Source organism: Oncorhynchus tshawytscha, linkage group LG01 (genome assembly GCF_018296145.1).
Source record: "Oncorhynchus tshawytscha isolate Ot180627B linkage group LG01, Otsh_v2.0, whole genome shotgun sequence".
NCBI lineage: Eukaryota > Metazoa > Chordata > Actinopteri > Salmoniformes > Salmonidae > Oncorhynchus > Oncorhynchus tshawytscha.
Window position 1 is genome coordinate 40,032,794 of NC_056429.1, and position 19,763 is coordinate 40,052,556.

The following is a 19,763-nucleotide window of genomic DNA, read 5'->3' on the forward strand; positions in this document are numbered from 1 at the left end:
TGAGCATACAATATAGCTCAGTATTTGTATTATATTTTTTTATGCAGTCTTTATCAAGGGGGCCAAACACTTTTGGAGGTGAATGTATCTGTATTTGTGTGTTTTATTTGTGTGTGCAAAGGTGGCGATGAAGGGTACGTCCTGTTCTACGAGGAGCAGATTTTAGAACTGTTGTCTGCTATTGACACACGCAGCCGTACCATCCAGGAGAGGGGTGGGCAGAGAGAGGGTGACATACACAGACCGTGAGTCTCACCTGTTCCAGAGAGGCTCTAAATAATTAAACAGCTTAACTGATAGCAGGAGGTGAGCCGGTAGTTTGATGCCTCATCCTCCCCCCTTCAGTCAAACCTCCACCCATGCCTCACCCCTGACGCTCCACCTTCCGCTGTCATATTTTTCTATTTAACCTTATTTATCCAGGTTAGTCTCACTGACACAAAATCTATTTTCCAAGAGAGACTTGGTTAATGGGCACGGAAAAACCCGCTATATCCTCCACACCCATCTCCTCTCTCAACCTGTTTCCTCCCTACCTCCACACCACTCGCCTCCTCCCTCTCGTTGACCTGAGGAGTTTCGGCATAGTTATATGTCTGACACCATCCGCCCTGGACAAAGATGCCGTTCAAATGAAGCTAGTCGGGCTCACACAACGATCCACACTAAATACTCTGTAATGTCAAAGTGGAAGACAAATGCTAACATTTGTTTAAATTCAAATGTAAAATAAAACACTAATATTGATGTTAGAATCACCTTTGGCAGTGATTAGTGTCGTCGTTCTGGTTAAGTCTCGAAGAGCATTTGCAACCCTGGATTTTACAATATTTGCCCATCTTTCTTTAAAAGATTCTTCATGCGCTGTCAAGTTGGTTGTTGATCATTGCTAGACAGCCATTTTCACATCTTGTCATAGATTTTCAAGACGATTTCAGTCAAAACTGTAACTAGGCCACTCAGTAACATTTAATGTCATCTTGGTAAGTAACTTCAGTGTATAATTGGCCTTGCATTTTAGGTTATTGTCCCAGTGTCTGTTGGAAAGCAGACTGGGCCAAGTTCTCATCCTAAAAAAACTCCCTAGTCCTTGCCGATGACAAGCATACCCATTACATGATGCAGCCACTACCATGCTTGAAAATATGAAGTGGTACTCAGTGATGTGTTGGATTTGCCCCAACCATTATGTGTTGTATTCAGGACAAAAAGTTAATTTCTTTACCACATTTTTTTGCAGTTTTACTTTCGTGCCTTATTGCAAACAAGATGCGTGTTTTGGAATATTTTTATTCTGTACAAGCTTCCTTCTTTTCACTCTATCATTTAGATTAGTATTGTGGAGTAACTACAAATGTTGTTGATCCATCCTCAGTTTCTCCTTTCACAGCCATTTAACTCAGTAACTGGTTTAAAAATCACCATTTGCCTCATGGTGAAATCTCTGAGCAGTTTCCTTTCTCTCTGTCAACTGACTTATGAAGAAAGCCTGTATCTTTGTAGTGGCTTGGTGTATTGATACACCATCCAAAATGTAATGAATAACTTCACCATGCTCAAAGGGATATTCAATATTTGTACCCATCTACCAATAGGTGCCCTTGCAAGGCATTGGAAGACCTCCCTGGTCTTTGTTGTTGAATCTGTGCTTGGAATTCACTGTTCGACTGAGGGACCTTACAATTAATTGTATGTGCGGGGTACAGAGATGGGGAAGTCATTCAAGTCAACAAAATCATGTTAAACAATATTATTGCACAGTTAGTCCATGCAACTTATTATGACTTGTTAAATTTTTTTTTACTCCTGAACATATTTAGGCTTGTCATAACGAAGGGGTTAAATACTTATCTTTAAGTCATTTCAGCTTTTAATTTTTTATTAATTAGTAAAAATTTCTAAAAACATAATTCCACTTTGACATTATGGGGAATTGTGTGTAGATCTGTGTCACAAAATCTAAATGTAATCCATTTTAAATTCAGGATGTAACAACAAAATGTGGATAAAGTCAAGGGGTGTGAATACTTTCTGAAGGCACTGTGCACACAAAGGCACACACACCAGGTCTGCAAATACTATGGGAGACAGGAGAAGTGAGCAGACTGGTTTTCCTCCCTCATTTCCTCACTACCTTCTCTTTCTCATCAAATAGTGCTCAAGGACCCCTGATCTGTTGGCTTCTGAGTTGAGACTACACTTAAAAATGCTGGGTTAAAAACAACCCAATTTGGGTTATTTGGTAACCCAGCGGTGGGTAAATATTGGACAGAACACACGCTTGGTTATTTTACCCAACCAGCTGGGTCGCGTGAATAACCCAACACATTGGGTGTTAGGATTACCCAAGCATGGGTTAATTTAACCATCAGTTAAATCTGTTTTACTCTCATGCTGGGTTGACCTAGCAGCTGGGTCTTAATGTAATAGTTGGGTTATTTTCAGGAGGCGTGGCTTATTAGGGGCAGGCCTTTCAGCTAGATCTTATTGGCCACCGGTGAGAGTAAATGCTATTCCTGTTCATCATGTTAAATGTACCTACTGCAGATTGACATTCTTTATTTTCTTTTTGCATTTGACACATTGTTCTATGATATTAACATTATTTATTACATATTATAATATGGTATACCACCTTATTGTATCCCAACAATGGGATTTAAATAGGATTTTAGGGTACTCATGCACTTCTGTAAGCCTCAACGAAGCTACAAAAATGTAAATGTTCCACTTTAACATGTGATAACTATACAACAGAACAGAAGAACAGGAATGACATTTACTCTCATGGGTGGGTAAAAATAACTATCTGAAAGCCACACCCCTACTACACTATGGCTCCGGTCTTCTGATCTGACACGCTGGGTCATATCTCAATAACCCAGCACCAATAACCCAGCACCAATAACCCAGCACCAATAACCCAGCAGTTTTTAAAGAAAATTACTCAGCTAAGTGACCCAACGGCTGCAACCCAGCATTTTTTAGAGAGTAATAATGTGGAAACCACATCTTTCTCTCTCTGTCTCTTCACCTCACCTGCTTGGCTCTCTATGTGTGTCTCTGGCTTTATCGTGTTTCTCATACTGTTTCATTGGCTCCTCCAGCAGCTCTGGGCTCTGTGTGTGTTGGTTCTTCCTGGTTGTCTCCATGCCCTGGCACCCTGCCTGCCTCTGGCTGGGAAATGTTAGCTAGCTGCTACAGTCTGGAGGAAGTCACAATCAGCCTCTAGTTTATTACGTATACACCAAGACCATACAGTATGACTGAATGGAACAGTATTATAGCCTACCCACCAAAATACAAGCAGTTACAGAAATGGGATATTACATTGGGAATTCTCAAGTTCATACACAAATTCCAATCCTGATTTGATCAATATATCTAGGCCTATAGGTTTGTGCAGAATTGAAGTGTATTGTTAGAACAGGGCTATTAGTAGGCTATAGCCTAAACATTATGGACTGTGCAGAGAATGAATACCAACACATTTTCCCACCTGCTGAATTCAAATAAGCCTATTGTCCTACTATAAAAACACTTCATGTTAAATGTTTATAATATCTTAATAAAATATAAGCGTTCAATCCTTTTCAAACCAATGTTTGATGTGCAAATCAAAAGTCCGTTGAACGTCGTAGTACGTTTCTCTACCTAGAGAATGCCATATTATAGCGATTTGATTGTCATTTCGCAACATCAAAAACGACTCACGCATATCGCAAATAAATAGGCTCACATCAAGTCTATGTCAGCGCAGTTAGGCTGGATAAAAAAAAATGCAAACCATTTCATACTGTCTTCACTTCTATGTGTTAAATTGCAGCCTAAACTGCGACAGGAGTTATCGCTAGTGGCAAATACGTGGGTGCATCGGTCACATTGTAGAAATGATGAACAAACTTGAGGCAAAGGTGGTCTGTTTGATATAATTCCTCGCTGCATGTTAACCACACAAAAAAAAAACAACTCGCATGGAGCGCGACCGTCTTTAAATGCCTTTCAGAATTGACATGGTATATATCCTTTCTTGGAATTAGCCTGCTAAAAAAAATGCTGCCTTTTACGTATGAATATTCTCATTCCTGATCGCATAGCCTAGACTCGCAGCAAAATTAACGGTTCTCTTAAACCGCTAAAGTTTATTATGTTCGTTTTTCTGCAAATAAACTACAACTAAGTATAGCAAAGTATTGCGTAAGAGCACGCCCGAAATTATTATTATTATTATTTTTAACTTTGAGAGAAACGCAAAACATTAGCCTAGCCTACAACAAGCCAACTTCACTCCATCTGTCAAAATAGAGAATAGCGCACCTGGTTGGTCGTATCTTGTGGCAGGTTTTTAATGAGGATTTTCCTCCTGTTGCTCAACTCGTGGCGAGTTTTCTCCAGCCTCTTCTCAATCTCCTCCGGTTCCAAATCGGGTAAGTCTCGGAGACTGGTCCCCTCGGAAACTGCGTCCTCATCCTGGCGGGTCTCCGGGCTGTCAGAATCCAGGAAAGGTGCGTTTGCATGGTTTAAAGAGTGAACGCTCGGCGGCTGGATGGAGGAAGCTGCCGCCATCTTGAGTAGCTGTGAAAGAAAGTGAGTGGAGGCAGCGGTAGGTGAGCTATGAAAACCGTGGGGAATATTTTATCGCCATCCTGTGGTGGACTATACCCTATGGCTAATTAACTACACGCTACCTGTCAATAAACACATCACAGAGAGGCTATAGCAATACAGAGAAGGGGAAACAAATCTACAGGTTGCGTAATTCGTTTTATGATCAAGCATAATGCATGCATATACTCTATTTCAAATAAACATTGCTCAAATATATACTGAACAAAAATATACATTCAACATGCGACAATTTCAATGATTTTACAAAGTTACAGTTCAATATATGGAAATCAGTCCATTTAAATAAATGAATTAAGGCCCTAATTTATGGATTTCACATGACTGGGCAGGGGCACAGCCATGGGTTGGCTTGGGAGGGCATAGGCCCACCCACTTGGGACGGGTTGGACCTACTGCCAAATTCTCTAAAACGACGTTGGAGGCGGCCTATGCTAGAGAAATGAACATTAAATTCTCTGACTACAGCTCTGGTGGACATTCCTGCAGTGAGCATGCCAATTGCCCTCTTCCCTCAACTTGAGATATTTGTGGCATTGTGTTCATTACAAGGTGCATCGGTGTAATGATCATGCTGTTTAATCAGCTTCTTGATACCTGTGAGGTGGATGGATTATCTTGGCAAAGTAGAAATGCTCACTAACAGGGATGTGAACAGATTTTTGCACACAATTGGAGAGAAATAAGCTTTTTGTGTGCATATGAAAAAAATTGGGAATCTTTTATTTCATCTCATGGAACATGGGACCAAACACTTTACATGTTGCATTTATATTTTTGCCCAGTATACATTGCAATGTAGGATAAAAGCCCCAGGCAATACTTTATTTAGCCTATAAATAAGAAATAAATAAGCCTAAAATTAAACCATTAAACCAGGACGAGGAAAATGGAATACCATGTCCCCCTGCTGTACAGATTATAAACATGAATGGCCAGGACCTTTCCCTCAGTCAGCCAAAGTCAGTCAATCCTTTTCCTGTGGGTGGAGACTGTGACTGAGTCAGACTGAGCAGTAAATGGCAGCTTTCCTTCAGGACCCTCACAATGTCCATGTATGTGTGTCAGTGTGCGCCTCAGATCAGAATTTACACATTGCAACCCACTTAGGAAATATTCACAGCACAATTATGTTTCTAAAAAGGGATGAAAAAAAAACAATAATCCAAAATAGATATGATGCTCCTTTTTCCTCGTGAGATCTTTGGCAGCTATATATGTAGGGCTATACGCACTGTCACAATTAAGGGATGGAAAAATCCTGCACGCAACTGGTAAATTAAATGACAGGCTTTAGACTGAAGCGGAACTATACCTCATTTATGCATAAATACAGTAAATCAAACTAACCCACCTAATGTCTGATGGGAGGGTGAGTGGAAGAAAAGGCCTATTCCAGGGATACAGGCTATTTACTTGTACATAGCCCATCTATAATTTAGCCCAAACAACTACCTCTCCCCCTACTGCATTTATTTATTTTGCTCCTTTGCACCCCATTAATTCCCTCTACTTTGAACATTCTTCCACTGCAAATCTACCATTCCAGTGTTTTACTTGCTATACTGTATTTACTTCGCCACCATGGCCTTTTTTTTTTTGCCTTTACCTCCCTTATCTCACCTCATTTGCTCACATTGTATATCGACTTGTTTTTCTACTGTATTATTGACTGTGTGTTTGTTTTATTCCATGTGTAACTCTGTTGTTGTATGTGTCGAACTGCTTTGCTTTATCTTGGCCAGGTCGCAATTGTAAATGAGAACTTCTTCTCAACTCGCCTACCTGGTTAAATAAAGGTGAAATAAATAAATAAGAGGGCTTAAATGAGAGCATTCTCTAAACTGTACTGTGTGTGTGTGCCTACCTGCAGAATGACGTCTCAATATACTGACAAATTGGAAGACGTGAATCGTTGAGAACAGTGTTTTCTCTGAAATGATGGTCGGTGATGCTTGTCAGTAACAAGATAATGGACAGCCATGATTCATTCAAAGTAGTGATAAACAACAGAAACTCCCCTCAAGAGAACAATTAATTCATCTATTTTTCTTTCTCTCTCTCATTTAGACATGCACACAGACACACACACACACACAGTATCTCCCCTCATCCTAAACTCATCAAAGTCTGTCCCTGTGTTCACCAATGCGATTCAGAGATTCTTTGCACATGTAAAAGGCAACACAGGAAACTCAACTACATAGGTACAATGATCCAAATGGGGATGGGGGTGCTGGGTTGAACTGCTATGAGAATGATTCACAGCTCCACCGAGTGGGAGTATGAGAAGACACAAGGAAATTTCAGTGCTTGTTGGGACCTGTGAGTGGGTGTCAGCGAGTGACTGAGCGGGCAAAGCGGGTACCTGGGAGGCATGTATAAGTGATGTAGGCGGACAGAACCTTGAACCCTGAAGGGCTGTGAGCGAGGAGCTGTGTGTGTGTGTGTGTGTGTGTGTGTGTGTGTGTGTGTGTGTGTGTGTGTGTGTGTGTGTGTCGAGTGTGTGGGAGTGGAAGAGGAACGGTTATCTCAATTTTTGATCCAGAAGAAGAAAAATACTTATTTGTAGACCTATCCATTTCATCCATTTACATGCGCTTTGGACATTCCTTGCTTTTAATCCACGACACTGGATGGTTGTCCTCGCCATACATTTGCACATATCTGGGCTTGAAGAACAGAAAAATCACAGATTTCAACCAGATCACGGAATGGATTATGCATGAGCAGGACCACAGTCCGCTCTCATCTACTCAGCGCCCTTCAACACAACTTTCCCTATGTCCCCTGACGTTACAATTAGTAATGGTATCAGCCTCAACCGGTGGTCCTAAACCACATAGATGAATAGAAGGAGCAGGAAGCAAATAAGTATAGGCCGACTTCAGAATATTGTGGCCGGTTTGATCATGTGTATAATATGCTTACTCCCAAGTTGGCTGGGAACGCCTTGGGTGCACCCAGAATGGAATAATGGCCCGAGGAAAGTAGGAGAACAGTGAGAGTGCTCTAATTCCCGAGCAGATCCCTGGCAGAGAGGGGGAGAAAGATTGAGACAGAGTGGAGCTCCTCTCTTCTCCCTGATGGCCCTGGCCCGGCCTTTAGCACTGCAGAACTATAGCTGGTCCACTTCCCTGTCCTGCTACCCATGGTCATTAAGGAAAAAAACCTTCAGCATGTCCTTCTCTGCATCTGAAGGAGAAACTTTGTTTAGAAATATGGAGAGACCTGGTTAAATAGAGGACAGACTGGATGGCACTTGAGTATTCACCCATTACTCATACCTGATGAATTATGCATGTCCTCCTCAACCGCTCTACATTCATATACCTATACATTATACTTTGATCATACATTTTTTACATTTTTATAAAAACTTCCAAACAGTGATGCCAAAACATCACTTTGGACGTGTGCATTCACCACCTCCAAACGAGACGGACTATAACGAAACATGCATGTTCTGAATTCTACATGCATCAAAACATGTCTTCAAGCTGCAAGGATGTTTGTTACAGAACTCTATATGGCAATTCAGATAAATAAACGATGCTCTCAGGCAACAATGCATCGCTCTTCCCCTACCTCCCCCCACCATGGCCAACTGCTAGCTAAAACACGCCGTCCGGGATTGAAAAGTCATTTTGTCTCGTACCTTTCAGTTGACCTAAATGACCTTCCCAACCCAATCTAGTTGGGCCAGTAGCCGAAAGGTTGCTAGGTCGAATCCCCGAGCCGACGAGGTTAAAAATCTGTCGCTCTGCCCCTGAACAAGGCAGTTGACCCACCAAGGCCGTCGTTGTAAAGAAGAATTTGTTCTTTAACTGACCTGCCTAGTCAAATAAAAGGTTAAAGAAAATAAAAAATATCCAACAACAATAAATATGGGTTGGAGACACACAGCAATTTGGACCGGACACTGAGGATGAGGCTGGATGGCGGAGTAGGTCGTCTCCATCAGTTAACTCCTACTGCATCTGTACTGGGCAGACACGACGTGGTGCCCCACTGACGGGCCTAAGAGCATGATGATCCAGTAGTAAAATGTGTCACTTTGTAGGCCTGCCATGTTGTACTGGGATTGTGTCTTCCATAGGTAGTGTTTAAAGGGTCATGTTATTGCCAAACTAAGAGTAACACTGTCTAAACTAAAAATGACTATGTTGAATTGAATATTGAATGGAGTAGTACATTATGGTACACAGTGAATTAAATACTGAGGCAGTACACGGTACACAGTGAACCGTAGCATAGTAAATGGACAACACATTGAAAGAGGCAAGGGGTTTAAAATGGACTTTTCTTTTTATCACATTCACGTTGCAATAACTCTCCATATTATAACTGTATATGTTACACCTGAAAAAAAGGAATGATATACACACATCGAAGTTCCTTCAGTACATGAATACAATTCATAACGTTCGGTATAAACAAAATTATACTTGCTTACAACAGCTGGTAAATACTGTTAATGCTCTCTCCTGTTTAAAAATGTTATTACTACAACGGAACTAAAAACAAAACAAAAAACAACTGTAAAGACAGTTATTCGCAGCACTACTCAGTAAATGTAGCTCCTGTTTTTCCAGAATCAAACCCACTTATGCTTTGGTACCATCCTGAGTAGGAAATATGCACTGACATGACAAAATCAGGGGGTACATTCACCAGAGCGGCGACGTGTTTGGAGTAACGTTCAGGGCTACGATTTCAGTGGTGGTAGTTAAGAAGAGGACAGTAGATGCTAAATCAAATGACTGCTTTTAACTACATTGAGAGGAGAGTACCACAACATCCCATAATGTCAGCTTTAGGGTTAAAGCGACATTGGGGTCAATTCTATTTCAGGAAGTAACCCGGATTAAAACATTTCTAAATTGAAATTAAATTGACCTATAACCTGTCTAGAACTCATTCAACTCAACAAACAGGGAGAAAGTTCCAATTCAGTCTAAAATGAAATCTCTTCCTGTCAACTGATATCGTCTTACGTGACATTTGGACCCTACGTGTAATAACAATGTGAGGCTTTTAAAGACGATTGCTCTCCAACTGAAGTGTGTAACATACCACAATGGCAGTCTGTTTTCCATCCAATATGGACCTAAAGAAAGGTAGACCTAATATCATCGGAATCTCAGCGTATAGTCAGATCGATACCATGTGCTGAAAAATAGCAAAATATACTCAAATATCCGAGCATCATTTTGAGCACACAATATGTCATTTTCAGCATAGACATATGGAGTGTAACAACACATCAATAGCTATTTGTAATATTTATTTTAACATATGTACACTTCAGAAAAAAAAAGAGACATTCTTTACCCAAACTAAATGAATATCATGAGGACTAGCACACAGTCATAGGGGGGAAACAATTAAAACATGTAATGATGCCTTCAATGGAGATGACCACCTTCCTACAATCAGACCAAACACGCACAAGCAGAGTGTACACACACACACACACACCATGACTGTAGCACACGCAGTGTACACACACACACACACACACATGACTGTACACAAGCACACACACCATGACTGTAGCACAAGCAGAGTGTACACACACCCACACAATGACTGTAGCACAAGCAGTGTACACACACCATGACTGTAGCACACGCAGTGTACACACACACACACACACACACACACACACACACCACCATGACTGTAGCACAAGCAAAGTGTACACACACACACCATGACTGTAGCACACGCAGTGTACACGTACACACACACCATGACTGTAGCACACGCAGAGTGTACACGTACACACACACACACCATGACTGTAGCACACGCAGTGTACACACACGCACACACACACACCATGACTGTAGCACACGCAGAGTGTACACACACACACAATGACTGTAGCACACGCAGAGTGTACACACACACACACCACGACTGTAGCACACGCAGAGTGTACACACACACACACCATGACTGTAGCACACGCAGAGTGTACACACACACACACAATGACTGTAGCACACACAGAGTGTACACACACACACACCATGACTGTAGCACACGCAGAGTGTACACACACACACACACACACACACACACACAATGACTGTAGCACACGCAGAGTGTACACACACACACACACCATGACTAGCACACGCAGTGTACACACACACACACCATGACTGTGTACACACACACACACACCATGACTAGCACACGCAGAGTGTACACACACACACACCATGACTAGCACACGCAGAGTGTACACACACACACACCATGACTAGCACACGCAGAGTGTACAGAAGACTGTTTTAATTAATTGACCGCAAAAGGAACATAAAAATGGATGCAGCCACAACAGCTCTCGCTCTCACACACACACACACACCTCTGTTCAACACTAGTAGGTCCCACTCAGGCATAGAGACAGAGAGAGCCATAGCTTAGTCAACCAGGTCCAGATGCCGGTGTGAATTCCGAAGACAGACCAACCAATTCCACCAAGCCTCATCATACCTTTCTTTTCAGGCAGATAACAGGACACCAAAGCATGGGCACTGTACTTCCTGTGTCTGAGTCATTCTGCCAGGGTCCTTACATGCCCCTTCCTTATTCAGTCATACAGCAGCCCCAGTGACTGACGGTAGGCCAGGTGATCGGAGTACGACACATCTAGTTCAGACAAGTGGGTGGGTTTCTCAATGTCTTCTATTCAGCTCGTCCAGTTATCGCAAAGAGTTTATCTTCACAACGACTTCTGATTCTCAACTGAAAATAATCAAAACGATAGCGTGAATAACCACTGCCTCGATGCATCCTCGACAGAAAGCGAGGGCAGTGTGCAGGAGAGGCTCTCTGTGGTCCATGATCAGCCACTCTGGTTACCTTAGCGACCAGAGTCCTTTCAGTTCAGCTCCAGCCACACGGTCAGTCTCTACTCTGATCCATCTCAAATCCGGTTCAATAAATAGTAGAAAAATAATCCTTTAATAATCCTTCCTTTTTTATCGCTGTCTTCTTAAACATTGTGGATCCTTTGTTTACACTTTTAAACAAGTTCAGACCCTTTTAGAATAAGGCCAGCAGCTGCATCTCACCCCCCCCCACGTTCTGAGCTGAGCTCACAGGGGCTAGTGTTTCTCCTACAGTGTATGATCTTCGAAGGAAACTTCCAGCGGGGGTGGAAGGGGGGTCTGCCCTATTCTCTCTCAGCCCACCTCCCCTCACCCTGGTTGGGCCCAGTGGGAGCCTACATGGTGGTGGAGTCTGGAGGTGACGGTAGTGGTAGCATTGCATGTCAGGGACCCCGCCAATGTAGCGAGGCGTAGCCAGGTGGAGGAAGAGGCCCGGTGGGGGGTGGAGGAGAGCCCAGGCCTGGGGGGGGGACGGGAATGGAGGTTTAGGATCAGCACTCTGCGTCCACACTGTGCACGGTGACGGCCGCCTGCAGGCGGTGCGTGTGGAGCGGGTGGTGGTAAGGCGGGTGGCGGTACGGGTGGAACTTGTGGCTGAGCAGCGCCGCCGTCTGAGGGGGCGTGTCCAGGTCCAGGTCATCGTCGTGGTTACCCACGTCCACGCCGGCCGACAGGGGGTCGTTGTTGCAGGGAGGGTTCTCGCTGTCCTCCTGAGGACTCATGGTGCTGTAGCCTGATTTGACAAAACACAGGAACACACGTGTTAATACACATTCAATTTACACACACACACACACACACACACACACACACACACACACACACACACACACACACACACACACACACACACACACACACACACACACACACACACACACACACACACACACAGTGATGTGTCCCAAACTTGGATGCCATGCGATTGCTTCGCTGCCTCTTCCTGTAATCTGAACAGCGTACTACGACAGAGCAGTAGAAACGTCTGAAGCAAATAAGACTTTTACACGCCAGAGGAGACTCACGGCGATCTATCATTACAGTCTCAGGAACACAATTCTTGGCCATCACGCCTCATTAAATACATCCGTGTGAAATCTCAATCGTTGTAGAAATCCCTGGAGAAAGAGAGCTGTACGTGCAGCGAGTGGTGTGCGATGCACGTGGGGTGGTTTGAAGGGGCGAGCTAAGGGAACGTTTGTGCCCCCGCAGTGGAGGGGATGAGCGTACATTCTATTCCTCCATCCATCTCTCCTCTGAATCCCCGCAGATTATTGCCACTGCAACATCGTACATCTCATCCCTGCCTCTGAAACTGCCAAACGCCCAACACTCAGCAGCCCTCAGGCCCTTTAGACTCCGAAGAGAAAACATCAACTCTTAGAAAACACCAGAACTGTCGAAAGAAGAGAAACTTGCTGAGCGTAGTGGAAGGTAGATCGGAGTGGATGATGGGTTTAGGAGTGGGCAGTGGTTGGGCATCTATCGGGATCTATCTCAGCGAAACAGAGAGGTACTGAGATAGACTTGCTAGCAGAGCTTCTGAATGGGATTTGGGCTTTCGAAATGTTCTCTGAAAACAGTCAGAGGGAACTTCAATAGGATCCGGGGGAGAGGAAAGATACCGACCTCAGCACCAACGACTGTATAGCTCCTCTCTCCTACCCACAACTCCTGCCATCTCCTGATGAGAAGACATTTCAGACAGTGCTACTGCTGTTGTCCTTCGGCGTCAGTCCCCCCCCCCCCAGAGGAGCACAGGGTGTGAGAAAACAGAGACCGCGACTGAAACGGAGGATGTGAAAAGGTCAGGAGTGAGGTAATAACTTACACAAAGACATAATACACAGAGAGAGGCTGAATTACTAATGCCCATGGCAGGATGTCTGTTTGCCTGCAGGCTGTTAGACAACATCCTTGACCCTGAACAAACACCAAATGCCCCTCCAATTCCCTGGCGGGTGTACCAACAGATACCAGCTCAGTGTTTCCACACACTCAAACACTGTGTTAAAATGTGTTTGAGTGTTAAAACCTGTGTGAGTGTGTGTGTGTGTGTGTGTGTGTGTGTTTGTGTGTGTGTTCAGAGATCCTTCAGCTGTGTGAGTGCGTGGACTGTGGGAGGACACCTCCGACTGGGCCGAGGAAAAGAACCGGCAACTTTTTAACACTTTGCCGTCTGCTCCGAAGCGCTTCCGTCCCCTTTCTTACACTCTCTCCCTCTCTCCTTTTCTCAACTGCCTCTCCTCCACTTCCCTCTCTGATCAGTGGTTACACAACCGGCGGCAGCTAGAAAGAGACTTGTCTCCAGAGGAGAAGCGAGGGAACAACAAAAGGCAGCGTGTGCTACCTGTTATGTGGGTTTTCAGACTTATACCCCCCCCCTTCCTCGGTGGTCGTCTTGTGGTCTTACCGTGGTCACTCTCCGTCCCTGACCGTCCCCAGTACCTCCTCCGGCGTTCAGGGCTGTGGGTGTGTCTCTCGATCACCGCCGCGATGAACCGGGTGTTGCTGACTGGAAGGCGAGGAACAACAAGGCAACAAACCAGGTCAACTCGAGGGCAAAGGTTAGCGAACACAAGGTCAGATCAAGTTAGAGGTGCAATATTTATTAGCTGCTCAGCGGTCATTTCAAGCGAGAAACTAATCAGGGATTGTGCCTTTAACGAGGGCTCAGAGAGTTCCTTTCAGGATTGCAACGGATCACCGCCTTACAGAACACTTGAATTACTATTGGAACCCATTGGTGAGGAAAAGCACACGGACACTAATCTACACCGAGTGTACAAAACATTAGGACACAGACTGACCAGGTAAAGCCATGATCCCTTGTCGACGTCACTAGTTAAATCCGCTTCACAAATCAGTGTAGATGAAGGGGAGGAGACGGGTTAAAGAATGATTTCTAAGCCTTGAGACAAATGCGACATGGATTGGGTATGTGTGCCTTTCAGAGGGTGAATGGGCAAGACAAAACATTTATGTGCCCTTGAATGAGGTATGGTAGTAGGTGCCAGGCGCCTGTCAAGAACTGCAATGCTGCTGGATTTTTCACACACTCAACAGTTTCCCGTTTTGTATCAAGAACAGTCCACCACCCAAAGGACATCCAGCCAACTTCACAACTGTGGGAAGCATTGGAGTCGACAAGGGGCCAGCATCCCCGCGGAACGCTTTCGACACCTTGCAGAGAATCCGCGCCCCGACGAGAACTGAAGCTCTTCTGAGGGCCAAAGGGGCTGCGACTCAATATCAGGAAGGTGTCCTGTCCACCTCAGTGTATATGGCGTACTTACTGATCCCCCTGTCTTCGTGGCTGTCCTCGTCTCTCTCGTCTCTCTCGTTATCCAGGTTAGACATCCTGACGGACATCTCTGTAGGGGAGGGGGGGGGGTGATGGATTCTCTTTAGCCAGGGTTAAGAATGACAGATATTACCATTAAGAAGAGGCCCTGTGTGCCGCAGCGTCTAGGAAGGTCAGCCGTTCATTTTTACATATCATTCCCATGGCGGCCGTAGCAGCTTCCTCTAGCAACACTAAGACTTAAGGCGCTCAGGCAACATCGGAGCAATAATGGTCTTCGAGTTGGCTACACCTTCATAGCGGACTTACACAAATCACAAAGTGGTCTCGAACGACAATAACATTTCCTGTGCATCAGACTTGAATCAAACCTAAATCGGAAAAAGGTCGACCGGCGTCACCGACGTTGTCCAGCTTGCATGAGCCAACCAGCTGCATTTACACAGTCCGTTGTTTCTGGCTGACGGTCATCCTAAGTACGTCACGGTTGTCTTACCCTGTGCAGCCAGAGGGGACATGTGTTGATGTGAGCGTCGGTGGATCTGGTGTCTGTAGGCGTAGACAGCCAACACCAGCACCATGATGCAGCCCATAATACCCCCGGCAACCGGCCCAACCGGGGCACTCTTCATCATGTTCAGAGACACTACCTCTTCATCTGGGAGAGGGAGAGAAGGGCAAAGGGTTACATTCCATCTATAAAAGGAGAAAACTCACCGGACAAGAGTCTATCCCACTAGCTCATTCTGTTTGCATGACCTCGTGACAGCAAGGTTTATCTGAAAAACTCACCCAGCATCCCCATGCCGTCCATGTAAGGGCTCTTGGCCCCCACGATGCCCCCGAAGCACTCTTTCTGCAGGGCACAGTAAGGTTTGTCCAGGTGGGTCTTCCCATCACTGTCCACCATGCACCACTCACAGTCCAGCACGCCAAAACAGTCACTGAGGACCACAGAGTAAAAGGTCAGAGTTAATCAAGTCTATGACGTACAAGGGATTTCCTTCACAGTTCATCTAAGCAAGTCTATTTTTGGAAATTATTTGTAATCCGAAACGTTGCTCTTCTGAAATCAGTGTCACTACATGATTTAATCCATCCATGTACCGACAGACGACAAGGTGAGGCCTAAATTAAAGTATTTCCTCCCCCTGTCGTTCCCCCAGGATCGTGCTGTGGGCTGTAATGGGTCACAATTTATTTGGCATAGTCCATCTGTAGATGTTCTACAAAATGGTCATACTAGCAACCGACGGCCGGTTGATACTAGCAACCGACGGCCGGTTGATACGCAACCGACGGCCGGTTGATACGCAACCGACGGCCGGTTGATACGCAACCGACGGCCGGATGATACGCAACCGACGGCCGGATGATACGCAACCGACGGCCGGTTGATACGCAACCGGCGGTCTCTTGATACGCAACAGGCGGCCTCTTGATACGCAACAGGCGGTCTCTTGATACGCAACAGGCGGTCTCTTGATACGCAACGGGCGGTCTCTTGATACGCAACGGACGGTCTCTTGATACGCAACGGACGGTCTCTTGATACGCAACGGCGGTCTCTTGATACGCAACGGCGGTCTCTTGATACGCAACGGACGGTCTCTTGATACGCAACGGCGGTCTCTTGATACGCAACGGCGGTCTCTTGATACGCAACGGGCGGTCTCTTGATACGCAACGGGCGGTCTCTTGATACGCAACGGACGGTCTCTTGATACGCAACGGACGGTCTCTTGATACGCAACGGACGGTCTCTTGATACGCAGGACGGTCTCTTGATACGCAACGGACGATCTCTTGATACGCAACGGACGGTCTCTTGATACGCAACGGACGGTCTCTTGATACGCAACAGACGGTCTCTTGATACGCAACAGACGGTCTCTTGATACGCAACAGACGGTCTCTTGATACGCAACAGACGGTCTCTTGATACGCAACAGACGGTCTCTTGATACGCAACAGACGGTCTCTTGATACGCAACAGACGGTCTCTTGATACGCAACAGACGGTCTCTTGATACGCAACAGACGGTCTCTTGATACGCAACAGACGGTCTCTTGATACGCAACAGACGGTTCTTGATACGCAACAGACGTTTTGATACGCAACAGACGGTCTTTGAACGCAACAGACGGTCTCTTGAGGGTCTCTTGAACGCAACAGACGGTCTCTTGATACGTAGACGGTCTCTTGATACGTTGACAGACGGTCTCTTGATACGCAACAGACGGTCTCTTGATACGCAACAGACGGTCTCTTGATACGCAACAGACGGTTCTTGATACGCAACAGACGGTCTCTTGATACGCAACAGACGGTCTCTTGATACGCACAGACGGACTATACCAAACAGACGGTCTCTTGATACGCAACAGACGGTCTCTTGATACGCAACAGACGGTCTCTTGATACGCAACAGACGGTCTCTTGATACGCAACAGACTGTCTGTCGATAAGCAATTGCTTGCTAAGGTTAGGATTAGGTTTAAGGTAAGGTTTAAAAAACAGGGGATTAGGGTAAAGTTGGAGATTAGTAGATCGTGAGTTGAAATTGTTACTGTTTGGTCGGTAGAGCATCGACAGATGGACTACCCAAACAGAGTGTTAAACCCCTTTGTGTGCTCTACCTGCTGGTGAAGAGCATCGACAGATGGACTACCCAAACAGAGTGTTAAACCCCTTCGTGTGCTCTACCTGCTGGTGAAGCGTTGGCTGCAGCGGGTGTTGATACACTGGGGCAGGGTGTCCTGCAGACTGGAGTCCATCACCGTCAGAGACAGGGGCTCCTGGTGCACCTCGCAGCTGGGGTTCCTGAAGAACAACCGCACGTGGTCAGACCAAGATGACCGTGGACCACGCGGTCGGGCACCAGAAACGCATGACCTGGCGACCGCACGGTCAAACAGCAGCAATGTGCAAGCCAAACCATGAAAAGACACCTGGCACCGGCAGTCAGGCTAATGAAGTCAGAGAACCGGCGTGGCCAAAACAGTTCAATCCGTGAAAGGAAAAGACAACGAGGGATAATGTTCAATTATCATTTAGGCTACAGGCTTTCAACAGCTCAACTGAGGGAGAAACTAGCATTATAGAGAGAAGGTCAAAAGAAGGAACACGACACGTGAATGCCGGACTGTCTGCAGAACGATAGCTTTGTGGATGATCTTATCTTCCACATATTCCTCCATTTCTTCCCCCAAAAAAAAGCCCCTGCCAGCCAGACGTAGAGTTTGTCAGTGGAATGATGCAGTCACAGTGAAATGGTTGACTGAAGACAGGCGTCTCGGTGTGTGTATTACATTTAGAAAATTTAACAGACTCCGGAAAGTATTCAGACCCCTCGACTTTCCCCACTGTTTGTTACGTTACAGCCTTATTCTAAAAATGTATTAAATATATATTTTTTTTCCAGCAACACAGACACACAATACCCCATAAAACAGGAATTACCTTATTTACATAAGTATTCAGACCCTTTGCAATGAGACTCGAAATTGAGCTCTGATGCATCCTGTTTCCATTGATCATCCCTTTCTGCAACTTGATTGCGGGCCTCCCGAGAGGCGCAGCGGTCTACGGCACTGTATCGCAGTGCTTGAGGCTTCACTACAGCCCCGGGTTCGATCCCAGGCTGTGTCACAGCCGGCCGTGATTGGGAGACCGATGAGGCGGCGCACAATTGGTCCAGCGTCGTCCAGGTTAGGGGTTTGGCCGGCCGGGATTTCCTTATCCCATCGTGCTCTAGCGACTCCTTTTTGGCGGGCTGGACGCCTGCAAGCTGACGCTGGTTGCCAGTTGTATGGTGTTTCCTTCGACACATTGGTGCGGCTGGCTTCTGGGTTAAGCGAGCAGTCTGTCAAGAAGGAGTGCGGCTTGGCAGGTTTGTGTTTCAGAGGACGCATGGCTCTCGACCATCTCCTCTCCCGAGTCCATAGGGGAGTTGCAGCGATGGGACAAGACTGTAACTACCAATTGGATATCAAGAAACTGGGGAGAAAAAAGGGTAAAAGTAAAACAACAACAAAAATAATCCTTGATTGGAGTCCAGCTGTGGTAAATTCAATTGACTGGACATAATTTGGAAAGGTGCACACCGGTCTTTATAAGGTCCCACAGTTGACAGTGCATGTCAGAGCAAAAACCGAGCCACGAGGTCAAAGGAATTGTCTGTAGAGCTCCGAGACAGGATTGTGTCGAGGCACAGATCTGGGGAAGGGGGCCCAAAACAATGCTGCAGCCCCAAGAACACAGTGGCTTCCATCATTCTTAGATGGAAGAAGTTTGGAACCACCAAGAGTCTTCCTAGAGCTGGACGCCAAGCCAAAGTGAGCAATCGGGGGAGAAGGGCCTTGGTCAGGGAGGTGACCAAGAACCCAATGGTCACACGGATAGAGCTCTTGAGTTTCTCTGTGGAGATGGGAGAATCTTTCAGAAGGACAACAATCTTTGCAGCACTCCACCAATCAGGCCTTTATGGTAGAGTGGCCAGACGGAAGCCTCTCCTCAAATAAAAGGCATGACAGCCCACTTGGAGTTTGTCAAAATGCACCTAAAGACTCTCAGAGCATGAGAAACAAGATTCTCTGGTGCCAGAGGAAGGCCCTAAAAATTGTCAAAGACCCCAGCCGTAGACTGTTCTCTCTACTACCACATGGCAAGCAGTACCAGACTGCCAAGTCTAGGACAAAAAGGCTTCTCAACAGTTTTTACCCCCAAGCCATAAGACTCCTGAACAGGTAATCAAATGGCTACCAGGACTATTTGCATTGTGTCCCCCCCCTCCCTCCCAACACCTCTTTTACGCTGCTGCTACTCTGTTTATCATATATGCATAGTCACTTTAACTATACATTCAAGTAAATACTACCTCAATTGGCCCAACCAACCAGTGCTCCCACACATTGGCTAACCG

At 45.6% G+C, this 19,763-nt stretch overlaps 2 protein-coding genes across 5 annotated transcripts in view; both read right to left on the reverse strand.

Moving 5' to 3' along the window:
- The window catches only part of LOC112250676 (ribonucleoprotein PTB-binding 2), a 92,046-nt gene extending 87,414 nt beyond the window's left edge, over positions 1-4,632 (reverse strand). Inside the window, exon 1 of one of the 4 annotated variants that reach the window (XM_042321334.1) lies at positions 4,318-4,631. In XM_042321334.1, the coding sequence (XP_042177268.1) occupies positions 4,318-4,566 (249 nt within the window). In that variant the 5' untranslated portion in view covers positions 4,567-4,631. Of the gene's footprint in view, positions 1-4,317 lie in introns of all 4 variants that reach the window. The other 3 variants (XM_042321325.1, XM_042321316.1, XM_042321344.1) reach the window with 3 other exon arrangements.
- A 6,175-nt stretch (positions 4,633-10,807) lies between these two features.
- The window catches only part of LOC112238731 (VWFA and cache domain-containing protein 1-like), a 93,368-nt gene continuing 84,412 nt past the window's right edge, over positions 10,808-19,763 (reverse strand). The window contains 6 exon segments of the mRNA XM_042321351.1: positions 10,808-12,267; positions 13,948-14,049; positions 14,831-14,908; positions 15,335-15,496; positions 15,631-15,782; positions 17,546-17,662. Of these exon segments, the coding sequence (XP_042177285.1) occupies positions 12,026-12,267; positions 13,948-14,049; positions 14,831-14,908; positions 15,335-15,496; positions 15,631-15,782; positions 17,546-17,662 (853 nt within the window). The 3' untranslated portion in view covers positions 10,808-12,025.